The following is a 19,078-nucleotide window of genomic DNA, read 5'->3' as shown; positions in this document are numbered from 1 at the left end:
TTGGAAGCACGGTGAACCGGAGAGCCTTCATGTGAATGAGAATTCACTCTTATCAGCTCATGAATATTTATGAGCCCAGGAACAGACCAGAATTGGCCTGTGAGGAGAAACTTGTGCTGGGCTACTTCTGTTCTGGATTCTTTTCAATGTATTTGCATTTAGAGCAGGGACCTGCAGAACCACAGGGCGTAACCTTGCTGGGCACAAGGCTGCAGATGGTAATTGCTGTAACCGTTTTACCTAATGCTTATGAAGAGAAGGTTGCATCAAAGCAGCGAATGCTTGAAAGGTTTAGAGAGTTCTTTTTTTTCCTTCAAGCTGTTCCAATTTGGAATAATCTTCCATTATTTGTTAAACACCAACCATCGTATTTGCAGTTTCGAAAGCATTTGAAACCCTTCTTATTCCAGAAGCACCAAGTTCACAAGCAAATATCTATTTGAATTGATATCTACGTATTCCCCATAGTACATCACGCTCTTTAAGATCTACCAATCAAAAACTCTTAACAGTTCCATCACTAAAAGTTATTGGAACTCGTTGTCCTGATATTTTTTCTGTAATAGCCCCACAATTACGGAACAGCTTGCCCCAGTATCTAAGAGAAGAAAATGATCTGAAACAGTTTAAAGGCATTTTGAAGAGTTTCCTTTTTAAAGATGCGTTTAATTTATAAGCATAATTAACGATTACTATTAAATTTTTTCCTCTTTTTATTTTTTTTATTCCCCCAATATCTACCGTACCTGTTGTTTTTACCATTTATGTTCTCTTTTATACATACGATTGTAGTTCTACCCTTTCTTCCCCCATGTATCTGTTAGTTTGTATGACATTATTTATTATTTTGTATGATAGTGTGTCAAACCTATGTATTCTTTTATAATTAATCTGATGTATTTACCTTTTTTTTATCTGTAAATCGCTTAGCAATATTAAATTAAGCGATTCATTAAGTCAAAAATAAACTTGAAACTTAAAACTATTTTAACATCTCTGTAATGCATATGATTTTGTATACTGTGCATTGCTCTGGACCAGTTTTGGGATTTTAGTGGTTTATAAATTCCATAGAATTCAATAGAATAGAATTCTATTCAATGGCCTTGTTCGGGAAAGTGCTTTTTTTGTTAATGATAAATCATTGTGTGGTGTCGCCCTCACATCTTTCACTCTGGGGCTATTTTAGGATAGTCTGGCACCAGACACTTATTTCCATATTGCATTTGTTTATTTAGCTTAGCCCGAGGTCTTACTTAATAGAAATTTAAAAAAAAGCAAGCAATTGATAGCAGCTTGCAGTAACTGAGCCAAAGATTGGCCCAGTGAGGAAGAGCTGAAGGAGTGCTGTTGCTATAAGAGAAGAGAATGTGAAAGAAACCTCAGACGGTCCCGTCGTTCATTAAGACATGCAGTCCAGTTTCACCGGCAAAGAAATCTACCAAGATGTCTTTGATCCCAGAGATTACTTGGAGACATACTATGGAGCAGGATCAGGGGTTTTCATAAAGGATGGCTTCCTGAAATTTGTGCTGAGAAAGTTGCATCAGACATGTACCACAGGTGAGTACAGGGGCATTTTTCCATGCAACTAGCGTCTTGCTGCCTGTCCCAGTGGAAATGGGGAGGTGCCTGGCATTGTAGACTGAATTACTTTGGATGTCTTTCAGTGATCTAATCTGATCCACTATGCGTTAATTGCACTTTATCTAAAAGTTCAAGGCAATTTACATCAAAGAGAAAACCATACATAATCTAAGGGAAGATATAAAAATTTACAATCAAATTATTAAAAAAAAAAAAAAAAATTAAACTGCATCATATAAAAGAAAGTTTTCAATTTATTATGAAACTTTCAATAATTGACTTCAGTCCTTTTTTTAAATGAGTAAATTATTCCAGATGGTAACAGCAGCATAAACAACAACAAAAAAATAGAATTAAACTGGCATTTAAACCATATTCCTTTAATCTGTGGAAACTGCAATAAAACTGAACCCCTTGCTCTGTAGCTGAGAAAGAGCCAACAAGAGGTCATATGAGGAATTTGTTTGTAAAATGTGATAAATCAAATACAGTTTTAAACTTAATTCGCTTCTCTACTAATAACCAATGAAGATTATTATATGCTAATGTAACACGTTCATATTTCTTTAGACTAAAAATCAACCTGACAGCTGTAGTTTGAATCAAATGCAGTTTTTCTAGACAATTTTGTAGTTAAGTTCAAGTACAAAGAGTTACAATAATCAAGTTGAGATAACACTAACATTTTAACTAAGGGCTAGATTCACTAAGCCCACCGATCGTGTTTGCGATAAAGGGATAAAGGGATCGTGGGATACTGAGAGAGGTGCTGGGATGTAATACAAGTATAGAAAACTAACCAGGTAATAAGTATGGAAACCCAACCAAGTCGTGAATGTGCAAGACCGGAGGATTAGGACTTCGATGGGAAGATAGGACTTCAATGGGAAACCAAGGTGGCAAGGGGGCCCCTTCTGGTTATTCAGACAGGTCGTGACCTGTTTGGGCCGCCGCGAGAGCGGACTGCTGGGCAGGATGGACCTATGGTCTGACCCGGCGGAGGCACTGCTTATGTTCTTATGTTCTTATGACCCGATTTTCCTCCAGCCCGATTCACTAACCTCTTTGCCGATCATCCTCCGATCCGATCCACGCATGCAAATGAGGGGGAATGGCATGCAAAGTTGGAAGGACGCGATTCACAAAACAATTTCAGGAACACCGACTGGGCTGCCCGATCGAAAAACAAGTGACTGCTGAGGACCAGTCGCTTGTGCAAAAACCCAGCTCTCCGCCCCGATTCAGCTTCTCCTGCCCCGATTCAGCTTCTCTTGCTCTCTGCCCCGATTCTGCTTCTCCTGATCTCAGCCCTGACTCTGTGGTTTTAACCCATGGTACAGCTCCGCTTTCAACCCGCGGGTTAAAACCACGGGCTCGCAAAAGTTTCCAGCTCAAAAAAAAAAAAAAAAAAAAGTTTCCAGCTCTTCCTTCGCGGTGAGCATGCGCAGACCATCTACAGGCACAGAAGATGGTCTGCGCATGCTCAAGGATCGCTCTCCAGCGATCCGTGCGGTCAGTGGGGGGGTGGGGGCATGCCTTAGATCGCCCTCATTTGCATCGCCCCCATTTGTGAATCAGCAGCACTCTCTGGTTTCTTGCAACTGAAAATCTGGGTATGACCCAGCCGGTGGTATTTAACCGGGTTAGAGCTTGTCTGACCCATTTAAGTAGAATTGAATAATAGGCCCAGAGTTTATTGTGACGTTTAGGGGTCCTTTTATTAAGGCACGCTAACCGATTGAGCACGTACTAAAGATTAGCACGCGCTAAATGCTAAGGCGTCCATTAAGGACGTGCTAGCGGTTTAACGCGCATAATAGCGCATACTGAACCGTGGGACGCGCTAGCTGCTACCGCCTCCTCTTGAGCGGGCGGTAGTTTTTGGCCAGCGCGGGGGTTAACGCGTGATGAAAAGTCACGCGCGTTAACCCCGCTAGCGTGGCTTTGATAAAAGGAGCCCTAAATTCTATGGGCGCCTTAGCATTTAGCGTGCCCTAAATCGCTTAGCACGCCATAATAAAACGACCCCTTATTTATTTATTTTTTTATGCTATCTCTCCTAAGAAGCTGCCAGATGGTAAACAATAATAACCATACAGAATACAATCGCATACAAAATATTCCTCATCATTGGCCCATCACCCACCATAAGCAGCCAATAATAACTGTGCCTTACGTTGTTTATAAAACTGCAATATATCATTTATATCATTCAGCTCATCAGGAAGCATATGCCAGCATATAAAATATAGGCCCGTCAGAGTTTTCTGCATATCTAACCTCTGAGCCAAGACTTCCGTCATCCCTTCTGTGGGTAAAACCAGACCTGGAGCTGCCTGTGTGGGCAAAACGGAACCAGATCATCCAGCTTCACTGGCTACGCGGCAGAACTGTACAAACATGTCTCGGTGACCCAGTGCTGAGTTTTCATGATATTCAGAATAAATATAGAAAGGTATATTTGTTTATTTTGAAGACTCAGTAAATGCGAATTTACCTAACAGCTCTTCATTGTGGATATTGACTTGGGGGATCAGCAAGGCATATTTGGAAGGCTCTGGCCATGAGAAAACAGCATCTTGGCTGATCATGCCCTCTGACCACTACTAAGAGCAGTGCAGCGTCTGCTTGCAAAGGTGAGGGAGTCAGATGTACTTCAGGCAGAGAGGAGCTGAAGCAAATGGAATCCTGGGAGCGAGTAGGGGAGAGGTAATATTGAGCCCACGGTCACCAGCATTTTTTTAGATGCCATCATTATTTTGTTGGATATACAACATCAGGTTGCACGCAGATACAGCACTGAATACTTCACCTGTCTGCACTTATCCAGATATCAGCAATATTCAGACCGGAGCTGGATATCTGACTGGGTAACACATGGTTCTACCAATGATCCCCCCCACCCCATGCTGAGGTGATCTGTCTGTATTTTCAGTGCCATTATCACGACCTAGTGAGCAGAGCAGGACTTTAACAGCCATGCACATTACATGAAAGGTTCAGGTGCCAAGAGCTGGGTGAAAGTCAAAAAAAAAAACTACCCCTTTTACTATTTAACTTTGAAGCTTAGCCATTAAAAGCCAGAGATAGCTGATGCATGGTTTGCTCAGTAGGCCCAATTTACTGACCTGAGTCATTTTTGCAATTGTGTGCTGCAGGTGGAGTGAAAGGAGACCTCTTGATTGACGTCGGGCCTGGACCTGCTATTTATCAGGAGCTTTCAGCCTGTGAAGTCTTCAAAGAAATAATTGCTGCGGACTTTACGGACCGTAACCGGCAGTACCTGGAGAAATGGCTGAAGAACGAGCCAGGAATGTTTGACTGGACCTCTGCCGTGAAGTTTGTCTGTGATTTGGAAGGCATCAGGTATAGTATTACTCACCAGCAGCACCATCGCAGTCTTATTTATTTATTTATTTGATTTTCTATACTGTTTTAGGGAGCTCGGAACAGTTTACATGAATTTATTTTTCCCTGTCTGTCCCAGTGGACTCACAATCTATTTAATGTACCTGGGGCAATAGGGATTAAGTGATATGGCCAGGGTCACAAGGAGCAGTGTGAGTTTGAACCCAAAGCCTCAGCTTTAATCACAGTGCCACACACACACCACTGTACGGTCTTCCAAGTAATTGCAGGTCCTATATTCAAAGCGATTTAAGTGGGCTGAAGACATTCCTACCTATGTAAATTGCACCCAGCTGGCCATTTGCTAATATCTAGGATAGGCACGTGGGCAGCTCTACAACCTCACAATGCAGTGCACAGAGCCTTAGCCTATAGGAAGAGGAGATGCAAATGTTAAGAACATTAGCCAATAAGGTGAGGAGGAGATAATGGTTACTGCGGATAGGCAGACTGGATGGGCCATTTGGCTTTTGTTTTTCATTAAGTTACTATCTCCCTGTTTTACTAAGGTGCGCTAAGCGTTTTAGCGCATTTAGTGCACACTAAATCTGTGTGCGTGCTAAACGCTAACGCGTCCATAGACTTAACATGTTAGAGGGGCATAATTTTTAAAACCGTCTAAGTCCCCTTTTGGCCTAAGGCCTTAAACGTTGAAAGTAGAAGCAGGGAAAATGTCCATTCTCAAAAAAAAATGTCCAAAAGGAGATTTTTTTGGATAATGGCCTGCCTCTACATTCAGCTATTTAAACGCCCAGACCATCACTACGTCTACACTAACAACATATAATCAACCTAAAAAAAGTCTAACTTCCAAATGCCCAAAACAAGAGCTTTTAGGCGAAGGAGGAGCCAGTCGTTCGCCTAAAAGCTGGATTCTGTAACCAGTGTCTGTCAAAAACAACACCGGTTACAGAATCCACCCCCCCCCCCCCACAACGATCGGGCCAGGAGAGAGCCCAAGCTCTCCTGGCCCCGCCGACAATGATCAGGGCAAGAGGGAGCCCAAGCCCTTTTGCCCTGGCGACAGCCCGACCTTTCCCGACACGATCGGGGCAAGAGGAGAGCCCAAGCCCTCTTGCCCCACGGCATCCCGATGTTCCCCAACTGGATTGGGGCACAAGGGCAACCAATATTGAAAAACAAAACATGTTCGCTCCTTTGATAGTGTTTTATGTGTTTATAATATTGTTGTTGGTTTTTTTTGATTGACTCGGAAGAATATCACAATTATCTTCACTCTGATTCCAGACTCCTGAGGCAGGCCCATTTGGGGCCAAAACATGATCGTGTCGAGTCTTACTACACAATAAAGAGTCTTGCTACAATAAAAGACATTGAACACCTGAGTCTCCTTCGCTGTTTTGTTCCCAGATATTCAATGCCAGTATCTAGAAGGGGCTAGCATGGAATATTGAAGTCTAATTCAGCCAGTGGTGGCTACTGTTTCTTGCTTTTTGCATGTGTAGATCAGTGATGTAGTGAGGGTGAGAGGTTTCTGGGGAAGTGGCGCCCCTCACCCAACCTCTTCTCTGCCCCCCCCCACTTCCACATGCTCCTTCCCCGCTCCCTCCTGCCGCGTGTGCATTGCTTCCCTTCCCCCATACCTCGGTAATGTTCCTGGTGTGAGCAGCAACCCCCAAGCTGCTGTCGCGCCAGCATCAGCTCTTCCTCTGATGTCACTTCCTAGGTGTGGGTCCAGGAAGTGATGTCAGAGGAAGCGCCAATGCTGGCACGACAGCAGGTTGGAGTTGCTGCTCATGCCAGGAACGTTACAAAGGTATGGGGGAAGGGAAGCACTGCGCATGCATGGCAGTGGGGGGAGGGGGCAGGAGTGCAGATTGGAGTAGTGGTGCCTGCTTCCTCACCAAGATGGCACCCGGGGTGAACGACCTTTCCTTACTACACCACTGGTGTAGATTATACATTTTGCCATGTTGTCCAGTTTATGCCTGGCTTGGACACCTTTTTGGCCCTTATTCATTTTTAAAACGGATCTAGCCTCAAACATCCAAATTGGAACCCAGATGTTTTGAAAGAAGTTCAAATATTGCTGCAAAATGTCCATGTGCTAAACCCATCAAAATCTCACCCATAACACGCCTCCAACATGCCCCCCTTGAGATTTACATAAGAACATAAGAATTGCTGCTGCTGGTTCAGCCCAGTGGTCCATCATGCCCAGCAGTCCGCTCCCGCGGAGGCCCTTAGGTCAAAGACCAGTGCCCTAACTGAGACTAGCCTTACCTGCGTACGTTCCGGTTCAGCAGGAACTTGTCTAACTTTGTCTTGAATCCCTGGAGAGTGTTTTCCCCTATAACAGCCTCCGGAAGAGCGTTCCAGTTCTCTACCACTCTCTGGGTGAAGAAGAACTTCCTTATGTTTGTACAGAATCTATCCCTTTTTAACTTTAGAGAGTGCCCTCTCATTCTCTCTTCAGTACCTTTTTATATTCTGTTCCAGTAGGAACTTATCCAACCTTGCCTTGAATCCCTGGAGGATGTTTTCCCCTATAACAGCCTCCGGAAGAGCGTTCCAGTTCTCTACCACTCTCTGGGTGAAGAAGAACTTCCTTACGTTTGTACAGAATCTATCCCCTTTTAATTTTAGAGAGTGCCCTCTCGTTCTCTCTACCTTGGAGAGGGTGAACAACCTGTCTTTATCTACTAAGTCTATTCCCTTCAGTATCTTGAATGTTTCGATCATGTCCCCTCTCAGTCTCCTCTTTTCAAGGGAGAAGAGGCCCCGTTTCTCTAATCTCTCGCTGTACAGCAGCTCCTTCAGCCCCTTAACCATTTTAGTAGCAAAATGTCTAGAAAGTTGTTTTTGAAAATGGTGACTTGGATGTTTTGGTGAGAAAAATGTCCAAGTTCCACTTTATGCCGGGGTTTTTTTGGACATCTTTCTGTTTTGAAAATGAGCCCCATAACTATTAGCCCCAATATTTGTTGGCTGACTGGCTAAGCTGAGAGGCCAGACAGACGCACAAAAATAAAAGGTCTGTCTTTGGCTGCAGCTCGGCTGGCTATGTTTATAGCAGCCCCTCCCCCTCAAAAAAAAAAAAAAAAAAAACCTTGGAAATTCAGCTCTGGTTGCTCTGAATATTGTACTCAATTCGAATCAAATGGCAACCAGTCTCACTCCTAAATGACAATCAAACTAGAAAGACTTGAAATGTAGTAATTTAACTTCATATACTCGTTTCAGCTATAGAGCTCTCAGACACCCGCGCTGTCTAATCAATAATGATTGTTCCAACAGTCTTTGCAGGTTGATAGTATAGTTCATCGAGCTCTATATTATATGTGCAAAATTTTAGAAGAAAGTGCAACAGTGTATAAACTTTTAAAGTGCCTATGCTTTTAAACTTATCTTTTAAAGTGCCTGTGCCCTACGGGACCCATTTCACCGTAAATCCGGCTTCATCAGGGGTCTGAAATTAGGCATATAATTGAGCAGCTCTACTCTACTCTACCATCACATACCTGAACTTGTAAACTATTAGCCCTAACCCCCAATCACTAACTATGAACCACCCCACTCAATCCATGAACTATTTCCAATTCTTTGTAAGCAGCACGGCACTTCTTGGTCCTGCAGCACACAAACTATTGTTATCATCATTAATGTTGGTATTTTCAGATGTATACTACTAGACTCTTTAATTCGTTGTATTTACAGCTTCTCTTTATTGCATTTACTTACAGTTTCTCTCTATTGTAAACCGCCTAGAAGTCGCAAGATTGTTGGCGGTATATAAGAATAAAGTTATTATTATTATTATTATTATTACTTGCGTCGGCTTTAAGCAACAAAATGGCGCTGGCTCTGAATATTGGCCAGCATCTGCATAGTCCCAGACTCCTTCCCAGAGCTACTCCCAGTGCCTGCCCTGACCTTCCCACTTTTTGTATGGGCAGTCTGTAGGGCTATTCAGCAGCACTCTCTGGTTAAGTGTCCCCAATTGGGCAGCAAAAAGCAATTTAAGCAGGCATGAGAGGCTCCTACACTCATAAATCAGCCAGAATACAGTATTTTTGGTACAGCACTGATCATTTATGTGTATTTTGGAAATCATCCTATATACTTAATACAAACTTTGCTGCTTTTTCTAAGTAAATTGTATATCCTAAAGGAAAGAAGAGATAGAGAAGTTTCAAGTTTATTACTGCTTGATATACCGCTTTAATTTCCAAAGCAGTTTACAACATACAGATTTTATAATAAATAATTAAAATAAGGGGGAAGGGACATACATGCTAAAAAATTCCATTGACAAAACATAAAACAGAAGGGAAATTGGAAAGGTTACAATACTTGAAACAAAAAGGAGAAGATAGAGGAAAAGGCGTCAGGGAAGTAGGGTTGTCCAAGATGAACCATGTATTTAAATCTCGTAAGCGTCTTTAGAAAGTAGAGTTTTAAGATTGGACTTGAAATCATTTAAATTAGATTCCTGTCTTAGGGAGATATGATGCAGGCATTTGAATACTTAAAGGGTATTAATCTACAAACAAATCTCTCCCAGAGACGGAGAAATGATAACACTAGAGTAGTGCTTCCCAATCCCGTCCTGAAGGACCACCAGCCAGTCAGGTATTCAGGACAGCCCTAATGAATATGCATGAAAGAGATTTGCAAAGAAGCTGATAGGACTGCCGATCTGATCCGTACATTAGGGCTATCCCCAAAACCAGACTGGCTAGTGGTCCTCCAGGACAGATTTGGAGACCGCTGCACTAGAGGACATAAGATGAGATTGTGGGTCAAGTCAGGTTTTTGCCTATCTCAGGGGAAAACATCTCAAAGTGGTACTTAGCAAGTAAAATGGAGCTTGGTCAGTAAAATAAATATATACTGGCTTGTTAGTTTAATATTGCCTCAAAAATGAATGGGACTGTTGGGCAGACTAGATTTATTTGTTTAGATTTCTATCCCGTCCTCCCTTGAGCTCAGAACGGGTTACAAGGACATTCACAGTATATTACCTTAGACATTCATGGTTGCTTAAGGACATGGCTGGTTGCAAAGGGACATAGGAAATTACAAGGAGATGTTTACCATTAATAAAGGAGACGACTGGTTGCATGATAAGCGTTTATTGGAGGGAATGTATATAGAGGGGATTGTCTAATGGTGGCCATTTACTTGAAGAGAAAAGTCTTCACTGCTCTTCGGAAGGTCATCAGTGAGTTCTGTGACCTGATCACACAGGTCTTTATCTTTCATCATTTACTATGTATGTTACTGTGTTACTATGAATTTATTGCTAATGAAAGACTGAAACACAAGGAAGTGTGAAGGGCTTTGTCTTCGCCTCTCTCCACCGAATAATGGGTCACCCAGTCTCAGAGACCATCAAATTTAATTCACACAGTGTAAAAATATTTTATAGACAAATCTTGTTCACATCTGCCATGTAAACAAACTTCTTTAACTCAAAGAATACAGTGAAACCAAATTTTGTATGTATTGTAATGCATATGTCTCTTTGTTATTGTTTTTTGTTTGTTTTTAGTGGAAAGGAAGCTGAAAAGCAAGAAAAATTGCGACGTACCCTCAAAAAAGTTGTAAAATGTGACGTCACTAATAGCAACCCCGTGGCACCCTTGGTGCTGCCAAAAGCGGATGCCGTCCTCACTGTTGGATGCCTGGAATGCGCTTGTAAAGATCTGGATACCTACCGGCAAGTCCTGAGAAATCTCTCATCCCTGCTGAAGGTAGGGGGCCACTTAATCATCAGTGGGATCCTGGGCAGCACCTCCTTCATGTCTGGGTCAAAGCAATTCTCGCTCCTAACCTTGGATGAAGAATTCCTACGCAAAGCGGTCACAGATGCTGGATTTGTCATCAAGGATGTGGAGCTGCTTCCCCGCAATTATGATAAAGAAATGTTTCAGATCTGTGATCATAACAGCAGTATTTTTCTTGTGGCATGCAAACAAAAAAATGTCTAGGAACTTAAAATACGTGAATATTAAAATGATGGATTTACAGTACACAAGATGTTTGAGTCTTAATTTCTTGATATACAGTTCTGTCTACTGAACTTATTAGTGTATCAGACTCAAACTGTGACACATTGTTTATCAACTGTAATTTTTAACGATCAATAAGATTAGATAGTTTCCTTTCTATTAGTGGACTATCAAGATGATAAAGGGGATGGAACTCCTCTCGTATGAGGAAAGACTAAAAAGGTTAGGGCTCTTCAGCTTGGAGACGGCTGAGGGGAGATATGATTGACATCTACAAAATCCTGAGTTACAAAGACTAGGGGACACTCGATGAAGTTACAGGGAAATATTTTTAAAACTAATAGGAGAAAATATTTTTTTCACTCAGAGAATAGTTACGCTTTGGAACGCATTGCCAGAGGTTGTGGTAAAAGAAGATAGCATAGCTGGTTTTAAGAAGGGTTTGGACAATTTCCTAAAGGAAAATCCATAGTTTGTTATTGAGAAAGACATGGGGGAAGCCACTGCTTGCCCTGGATCAGAAGCATGGAATGTTGCTACCCTTTGGGGTTCTGGAGTCTTGCCTATGCTGAGATAATGTAATGTTGCTACTCTTTAGGTTTTGGCCAGGTACTATGGATCTGGATTAGCCACTGTGAGGATGGGCTACTGGGCTAGATGGACCTTTAGTCTGACCCAGTAAGGCTATTCTTATGTTCAATATTCAAAATGATTTAACCACCCAGAAATAGCTGCTGATTGTTAAATTGCTTGTTCAGAACTCTCGGCTAATTTTCAGTGGCACTTAGCCAGGAACAGCTGCTGAAAATTAGCATTTAGGGGCAGATTCTGTAATTGGTGCCTATAAAAGATAGACACCTAAAGTTAAGCGCCCATTACATGTCAATCGCACTTAGGCGCCTATTACAGAATCACGCTTAGTGGTGCCTAACTTAGGCACCTGTAATATAGACAATTGCAGCACCCAAGTCTTTTTCCACCCCTAAACATGCCTACTTTGGTGTTCAGCGCTGCTAGGCACCATGTGATAGGCATGATTCCACACAAGATAGGGTGCCATCTCCCAAATAAATTTTATATTTTTCAATTATGAACTTGTTAAAGCTCATTATTGAAGCCAATTTACTAATTAAGTTAGGTGTCTAACTTTAGGCGCCTATCTTTAGACACCACTTATAGAATTTTCCCCTTAGTGCCTAATCGCCATATTCTATATATGGCGCTGCAAAAATTGGCACTGATTAGAATGGTGCTTAGATCGATTCTATGAAAGGTACGTATACCTTATAGAATCGCTCTAAGTGCCAGAGCATATATCTTTTAGGTACTCCCATTTAGACCAAGAAAAACCAGACCTAAATACCTGTGCCTAAATCCTGTGCATGGATCAGGAATATTCTATAACAGTGCGCATAAATTTTAGGAACGTCCATGATCTTCCCAAGCTCCTCCCATGGCCACTTCCCCTTTTCAGATTTGTGTTCTAGACCTGACATGTAGCACTTTATAGACTGCACCTACCAAGTTGTGCGTGTAACTTCTAATTGGTTTTAATTTGCATGAATTATGAGTTAATTGCAAACTATTGGCACCAATTAGACTCATTAAACAATTAAGTTGTACATGCAGGTCAACACACACAACTTAAGGCGCCATATACAGAATTTGGGGGTAAGTGAAAACCAGCTATTTTAAGAACATAAGAATAGCCTTACTGGATCAGACCAATGGTCCATCAAGCCCAGTAGCCCATTCTCACGGTGGCGTATCCAGGTCACTAATACCTGGCCAAAACCCAAGGAGTAGCAATATTCCATTCTACGGATCCAGGGCAAGCAGTGGCTTCCCCCATGTCTTTCTCAATAACAACTTCTGGCAACGTGTTCCACTTGTACCTATTCAACTCCACTCAGGATTTTGTAGACTTCGATCATATCTCCCCTCAGACGTTCTGAGGCAGAGCTTGCACTTGGGTGGTTAGGTGCTGAGAAACTTATTATGAATAGCTTGTATATTTTGGATTCATTATGAACCTTCATCTGACTGAAATCCGACCTAAATTAGCTTAATGCAGTTTGCTAAAATTAGATTCAGACCTGACACAGCTATGATTCCTTTGGCTGACTTGGTTCATCAAGACAAGGAAAGAATGATGGTAAAATCCAAATAAAGTTGAGATCCTGCTTATGCCTCAAGTCGTTAGGGAACCCTTTTACTAAAATGCACTAAAACATGGGCTTACCATTTTTTATGTGGGACTTTCTTCCATCTTAGTCCATATTTATATTTCACAGTATATTATTTCTCTTTATTTTTTTAGTTCCTGCTTTAATTATTCCATTAGCGCATAGGACCTGTGTTAAATCGGCATTTTCCAGTTAGCACACAATTAGCCTGCACTGATAGGCAAATTACTGCAAAGCACTTCCATGTGTTCTGTGGTAAGCCGTTTTATCCGTCTTAAGTGCACATTAGCACTTAGGCCCGGATTCTCAAAATGGTGGTGGAATCAGCTGGTGCCTGAAACAAACGGCAGAAGTCACAGGTTACTGAAACTACAGCGCCATTTTGAGAATCATATTCTGCGGAAAAGATAGGCACCAGAAATGTAGGCCAGGGTTTTGCAGGCCCACATTTCCGGCACCTGTCTTTGATGGAGAATTATGCTTAGTGGCGCCGAGCATCAACCCCACCCAAAAACACAATTTATGATGTTTGGCGCTGGTAAGCATTTGCCTAGACATGATTCAGGTGCTTTTTTGTATAGGTGCCTCACGGTGCCTACTTTTTTTTTTCTTAATTAATTTTTCATTGGTTTTTAACAGTGCAGTCAATTACCGCGCTGTTAATGGCCAATTAAAACACTTAGGCACCGTTTGGGCGCCTATTGGCACCTCCCGAATGGTGCCATTTTGAGAATCCAGGCCTTAATGCAGTTTTAGGGCCCTAAGTTTGGTGCAAGAGCTTCTGACATCAGGAAAAACCTTCTTTCTCACATTCCACCAGTGGCGTAGTAAAGGGGGGAGGGGCAAGAACATAAGAATTGCCACTGCTGGGTCAGACCAGTGGTCCATTGTGCCCAGCAGTCCGCTCCTGCGGCAGCCCCTAGGACAAAGACCAGTGCCCTAGGGAGATGGTCTGCTGTCTTGGTGGGGATGCCGGCGCCTAGCCTCCTCTCTGCCTCTCCCCCGTTCCTTCCCAACCCATCCTGCCATGTCTCCTTCCTTCCCTTCCTATTACTGAAAGATCACTTGAACACACAAAGTCAGAGGCGTGAAGAAAGTACAAGAGTTTTATTTATGTGCAGTGAGCAGCCTGCTTACAAGAGTGCCAAAAACAGGAAGTGCAAGCACTTTTATACCCTTTTAACTAGACATATGCAAACTAATACAAGCTAAATCTACAACTTCTCATTTGTTACTTCTATAACTTTTCTACAATTATTATTGGTCCTAAGCCAGCACTTGTGATAGGTTCAGGGGTACAACTTATAGTCCTATAGTCTATAACTTTTCTACAATTATTATTGGTCCTAAGCCAGCACTTGTGATAGGTTCAGGGGTACAACTTATAGTCCTATAGGAAGTTCATTTACCTGCTTATCTAAGCCTTGAAGTTCTAACTGTTACATGTTCAGGAGGGCAGGGTACATCATAGCTCAAATTCTTGTCTATTTAGTTTACAATGTGGTAAGGCAGGATCATACATTTCAGGCAGATGATGTCAGCAGATGGTACACTGTTTCCAGCTATGTAGGCCAGAGCAGTATTTCAAACAACAGTTAACCATTTCATGACCCTACATTACCTCTTTAATTTTCCTGATGCGAGCAGTATCACGAAGTTGCTGTTAAAGTCCCTTATCTGCAAAGTCACTTAGATCGTTTTCCAGAGAACCTTGGTGACTTAAGCAAAGAGCAAGATGGAAGACTTCACCAAGACATAAAAACAATGGAAGCCAGATACCAAGGAAGATGGGATGCACACATTATGGCAGATTATTGTTGGAATCTTATGCGAGATTGTCCTGGCAGATCCCACTCTCGGAAGTATTACAAAGGAGCTTCTTGTGTGTCAAATGACTGGAAATTTTGTATCATAAACTTGTACTTTTGGTATGAAATAAGTAGATTTTCATGTTGTACACTTTTCTTTTAATTTTTTATATTTTCATCATGCTTAAAAGATATTAAACACTACATTTAAAATATCCTGATTTTTTAATGGGCGAGCAGAGTGAAGAGTGGTATATGGCACATGTTCTATAGCTCAAAAACTAAAGCTGATAGGAGAAAACTGGTGCCATTTTTTTGAATCAGCAGGTCAGATATACCCCGAAACAGGTCTAACATCTGAGGCACCAAAATGAGTGTTGACCAGTGTAATCAATGGCCTCCTTTGATGTTTCTATTCTTCATCTTTTGTCAAAGTATCGTTGTATTTTTCAATGAGGCATATCGCTTGTTCTGTTGCATCATTAACATCAGTTTGAATGCCCGATTCCAAAGTTTCTTGAAAACTGGATTTTCAGTCCACTCTGTGGGATGTCTTTTCAGGAATATTTTCCCTTTTGAGACATCATGGAATGTCTGACCACGGCGGATGCTGTAAGTTTAGCACCATCCGAAGCTTTGTTTCTGGTACAATTCTGTCATGAAAAAAAGGCAAGTGCTGCTAGGTGCTTGGACAGAAATCATAGATGTCTGGAAATGGCCGTGCGTGCCTTGTTTGCAACAGTTTTGTTTGGATATGTGTTGAGAGTAGACAGCAGTTCAACGTCATTGTATGGAGCCCTAATTCCCATTGGTTCTTCATTCCATGCCATACAAACTAATTATGCACAATCACCTACATACGCAACACACAAGCAAAGTGCATTCTGGGGTAACCTCTAAATATTGTCTAATTAAGCTGAAATTCGACACATGAGTAAGACATTCCAAGTGAAGCCTTGCAGAGACAAGATTTGACAAGGTTGATTTTTTTTTTTTTTGGCCTACAGTGCTACCATAGACCACCCTAATGCATATATTTGATAGTGTGTTATTTTACAGGTATGTGTAGAAATGGGCAGAGTCTGGGCAGGACTCACAATTATGCATGTAATTTATAGAACACTATGGCAGACCTGCCTACACTGGAAGTCAAATGTTATCATGCATAAATATCTAAGTTCCCATTTTACAAAGCCAAGATATGCATGTCAAAAATCCAAGTGCATGCAAATGGCAAGGAGACATTGTCTGGGCATGTGTTGGATGGGTTAGAATGTGCCTAGATGATACATTCATTCCCCATTTCAGAAGGGGAATAAACATCGATGTCCGAACAGATCGACAACAAGATTTACAACTGCCACAAAAGTACATTTGTGTTTTGGCAAACTGATCTGATTGAGCAGAAGTGCGCTGGAGGAATAAGAGGAGATTCTCCCCTTAATCCCCTAATGGCTTTCGTCTCCCCCCAAAAAAGCCAAACTGGCAAGGGATACTGGTCTCTGTGACAGTATCAGGAAAATACACATTTAGATTTCTAACCTGGCTAAAATAAATGTGTACTGGCACATGTACATTTGTTGCTCTTCTACAACATAACTGCATATAATAATAATAATAATAACTTTATTCTTTTATACCGCCATAACCAAGAGTTCTAGGCGGTTTTACACTAAAAAGAGCTGGACAATCAGCGAAATACAGTAAAAAATACAAATATTTGTAAAATAGAATTTCAATAATAAAACTCACTAAGGATTCCTTTCACTAAGCTGCGGTAGCGGTTTTCGCACATGCAGAATTGCCGCGCTAAATTCTGTGTGCGCTAAAAACGCTATCGCAGCTTAGTATCTTAAATGGATGTCCAAGCCATCTGCACTCAGCACATAAACATTCATTTCTCCAGTATTTTCAAACAGCCTCTATATCAGCAGATTCTAAGATACTAGTGACATCCTCATCTGGATGCCTCAATTCTGACATCTCCGTCCTTCGGAAGCTAATCTAACCATGCTCTAGTTGGTCCAATGAAAAAGATATCGCTTGGATTATTTTTGTTTTATTTTATTTCTACATATTATCTTTAAGAGTGAACCAACACGGCTGTCGCACAATTTCCATCCTTTCTAAAATGTTCCATGCGTATCTCTGGCAACTAGGTGTGAACATTTAAACTAGTTCAGCTTCTGTTCTAAAAAGGAAAGTAGGCATCTATTTTCCTTGATAGAATAGGCTCTAATTAAGTGTCCTTTATGGAATTGCCCTTATGGTGGTTTAGATGGAGATGAGCTGCAAATTGCACAAAACTTCTGAAGCCATGTGGCATGGAAGAATGTTCATTGAAGATCTTTAATATTTATTTATTTATTCATTTATTACTCAATGTGATCATGTTTTGGTTTTCAGCTGTATCATCAGGGATCCATGTCTTATCTAGGATCGACCAATGTTCAGTTGGAAAAAAAAAACCCTCAAAGAGATGCAATATACACAATTTGTGTGAGTATTGCTATCCATCTCTCTTTGGAAAGGAGAGGTTGCCTTTCAATGTGACAGGAAAGCCTTTCAGAATTCCTTTCTTTCTATTCATATTAAGTGACTTGCTCAGCATCACAAGGAGCTGTAGTGGGAACTGAGCTGTTACATAGAAACATGATGGCAGATAAAGGCCAAATGGCCCATCTAGTCTGCCCATCCGCTGTAACCATTATCTCTTTCTCTCTCTGAGAGATCCCACATGCTTATCTCACACTTTCTTGAATTCAGACACAGTCTTTGTCCCCATCATCTCTACCGGGAGACTATTCTAAGCATCTACCACCCTTTCTATAAAAAAAAGTATTTCCTTAGATTACTCCTGAGCCTATCACCTCTTAACTTCATCCTATGCCCTCTCATTCCAGAGCTTCCTTTCAAATGAAAGACTCAGCTCATGTGCATTTATGTCACGTAGGTATTTAAACATCTCTATCCTATCTCCCCTCTCCCACCTTTCATCCAAAGTATACATATTGAGTCTGTCCCCTTACGACTTATGACAAAGACTACGTACCATTTTAGTAGCCTTCCTCTGGACCGACTCCATCCTTTTTATATCTTTTTGAAGATGCGGTCTCCAGAATTCTGCACAATATTCTAAATGAGGTCTCACCAAAGTCTTATACAGGGGCATCAATACCTCCTTTTCTTACTGGCCATACCTCTTCTTGTTCACCCTAGCATCTTTCTAGCTTTCGCCGTCAATATTTCAACCTATTTAGCCACCTTAAAATCATCACATCCAATCACACCCAAGCCCCACTCTTCTGTCATGCACATAAGTTCTTCACCCCATAAACTGTACCGCTCCTTTGAGTTTTTGCAACCCAAATGCATGATCTTGCATTTCTTAGCATTAAATTTTAGCTGCCAAATTTCAGACCATTCTTCAAGCTTCACTATGTTTTTCTTCATGTTATTCACACCATCTGGGGTGTCTACTCTATTGCAGATTTTGGTATCATCTGCAAAGAGGCAAATCTTACCTGATAGCCATTCAGCAATATCACTTATAAAAATGTTAAAAAGAACAGGCCCAAGAACAGAGCCTTGAGGCACACCATTGATAACATCCCTTTCTTCATAGCAATCTCCATTGACCACTACCCTCTGTCGTCTTCCACTCAACTAGTTCCTGACCCAGCCCGTCCCTTTGGGACCCATCCCAAGGGCACTCATTTTATTTATTAGAGTCTGTTTGGAACACTGTCAAAGGCTTTCCTAAAATCTAAATACATCACATCTAGCGCACTCTTTATCCAATTTTCTGGTCACCCAGTTAAAGAAATTGATCAGATTTGTCTGACAAAAACCTACCTCTAGTGAATCCATGTTGCCTTCGGTCCTGTAATCCATCAGACACTGCACCAGTGGCGTAGCTTCAGGTTGGCCTACATGAGCCCAAGCCCACCCATTCTTGGTTCTGGCCCACCCAGCAATGTCACCACATTTGCCCTCTCCTCCTCTCAAGTCATAGTAGATGACAGCAGATAAAGACCCAAATGGTCAATCCAGTCTGCCCAACCTGATTCAATTTAAATTTTTTAATTTTTTTCTTAGCTATTTCTGGGCAAGA

The 19,078-nt window shown here is 41.5% G+C and overlaps 1 protein-coding gene across 1 annotated transcript; it reads left to right on the top strand.

Annotated features, from left to right (window-relative positions):
• The first annotated feature begins 1,288 nt into the window (after positions 1–1,288).
• Positions 1,289–10,991, top strand: LOC117347473 (indolethylamine N-methyltransferase-like). Its single transcript, XM_033918475.1, has 3 exons — positions 1,289–1,563; positions 4,746–4,953; positions 10,511–10,991. The coding sequence occupies exons 1-3, from the start codon at positions 1,410–1,412 to the stop codon at positions 10,947–10,949; spliced, it is 801 nt and encodes a 266-aa protein (XP_033774366.1). The 5' UTR covers positions 1,289–1,409; the 3' UTR covers positions 10,950–10,991.
• The last annotated feature ends 8,087 nt before the right edge of the window (positions 10,992–19,078 follow it).

Source organism: Geotrypetes seraphini, chromosome 13 (assembly GCF_902459505.1).
Source record: "Geotrypetes seraphini chromosome 13, aGeoSer1.1, whole genome shotgun sequence".
Taxonomy (NCBI): Eukaryota; Metazoa; Chordata; class Amphibia; order Gymnophiona; family Dermophiidae; genus Geotrypetes; species Geotrypetes seraphini.
This window is presented reverse-complemented; position numbering and strand designations above follow the sequence as displayed.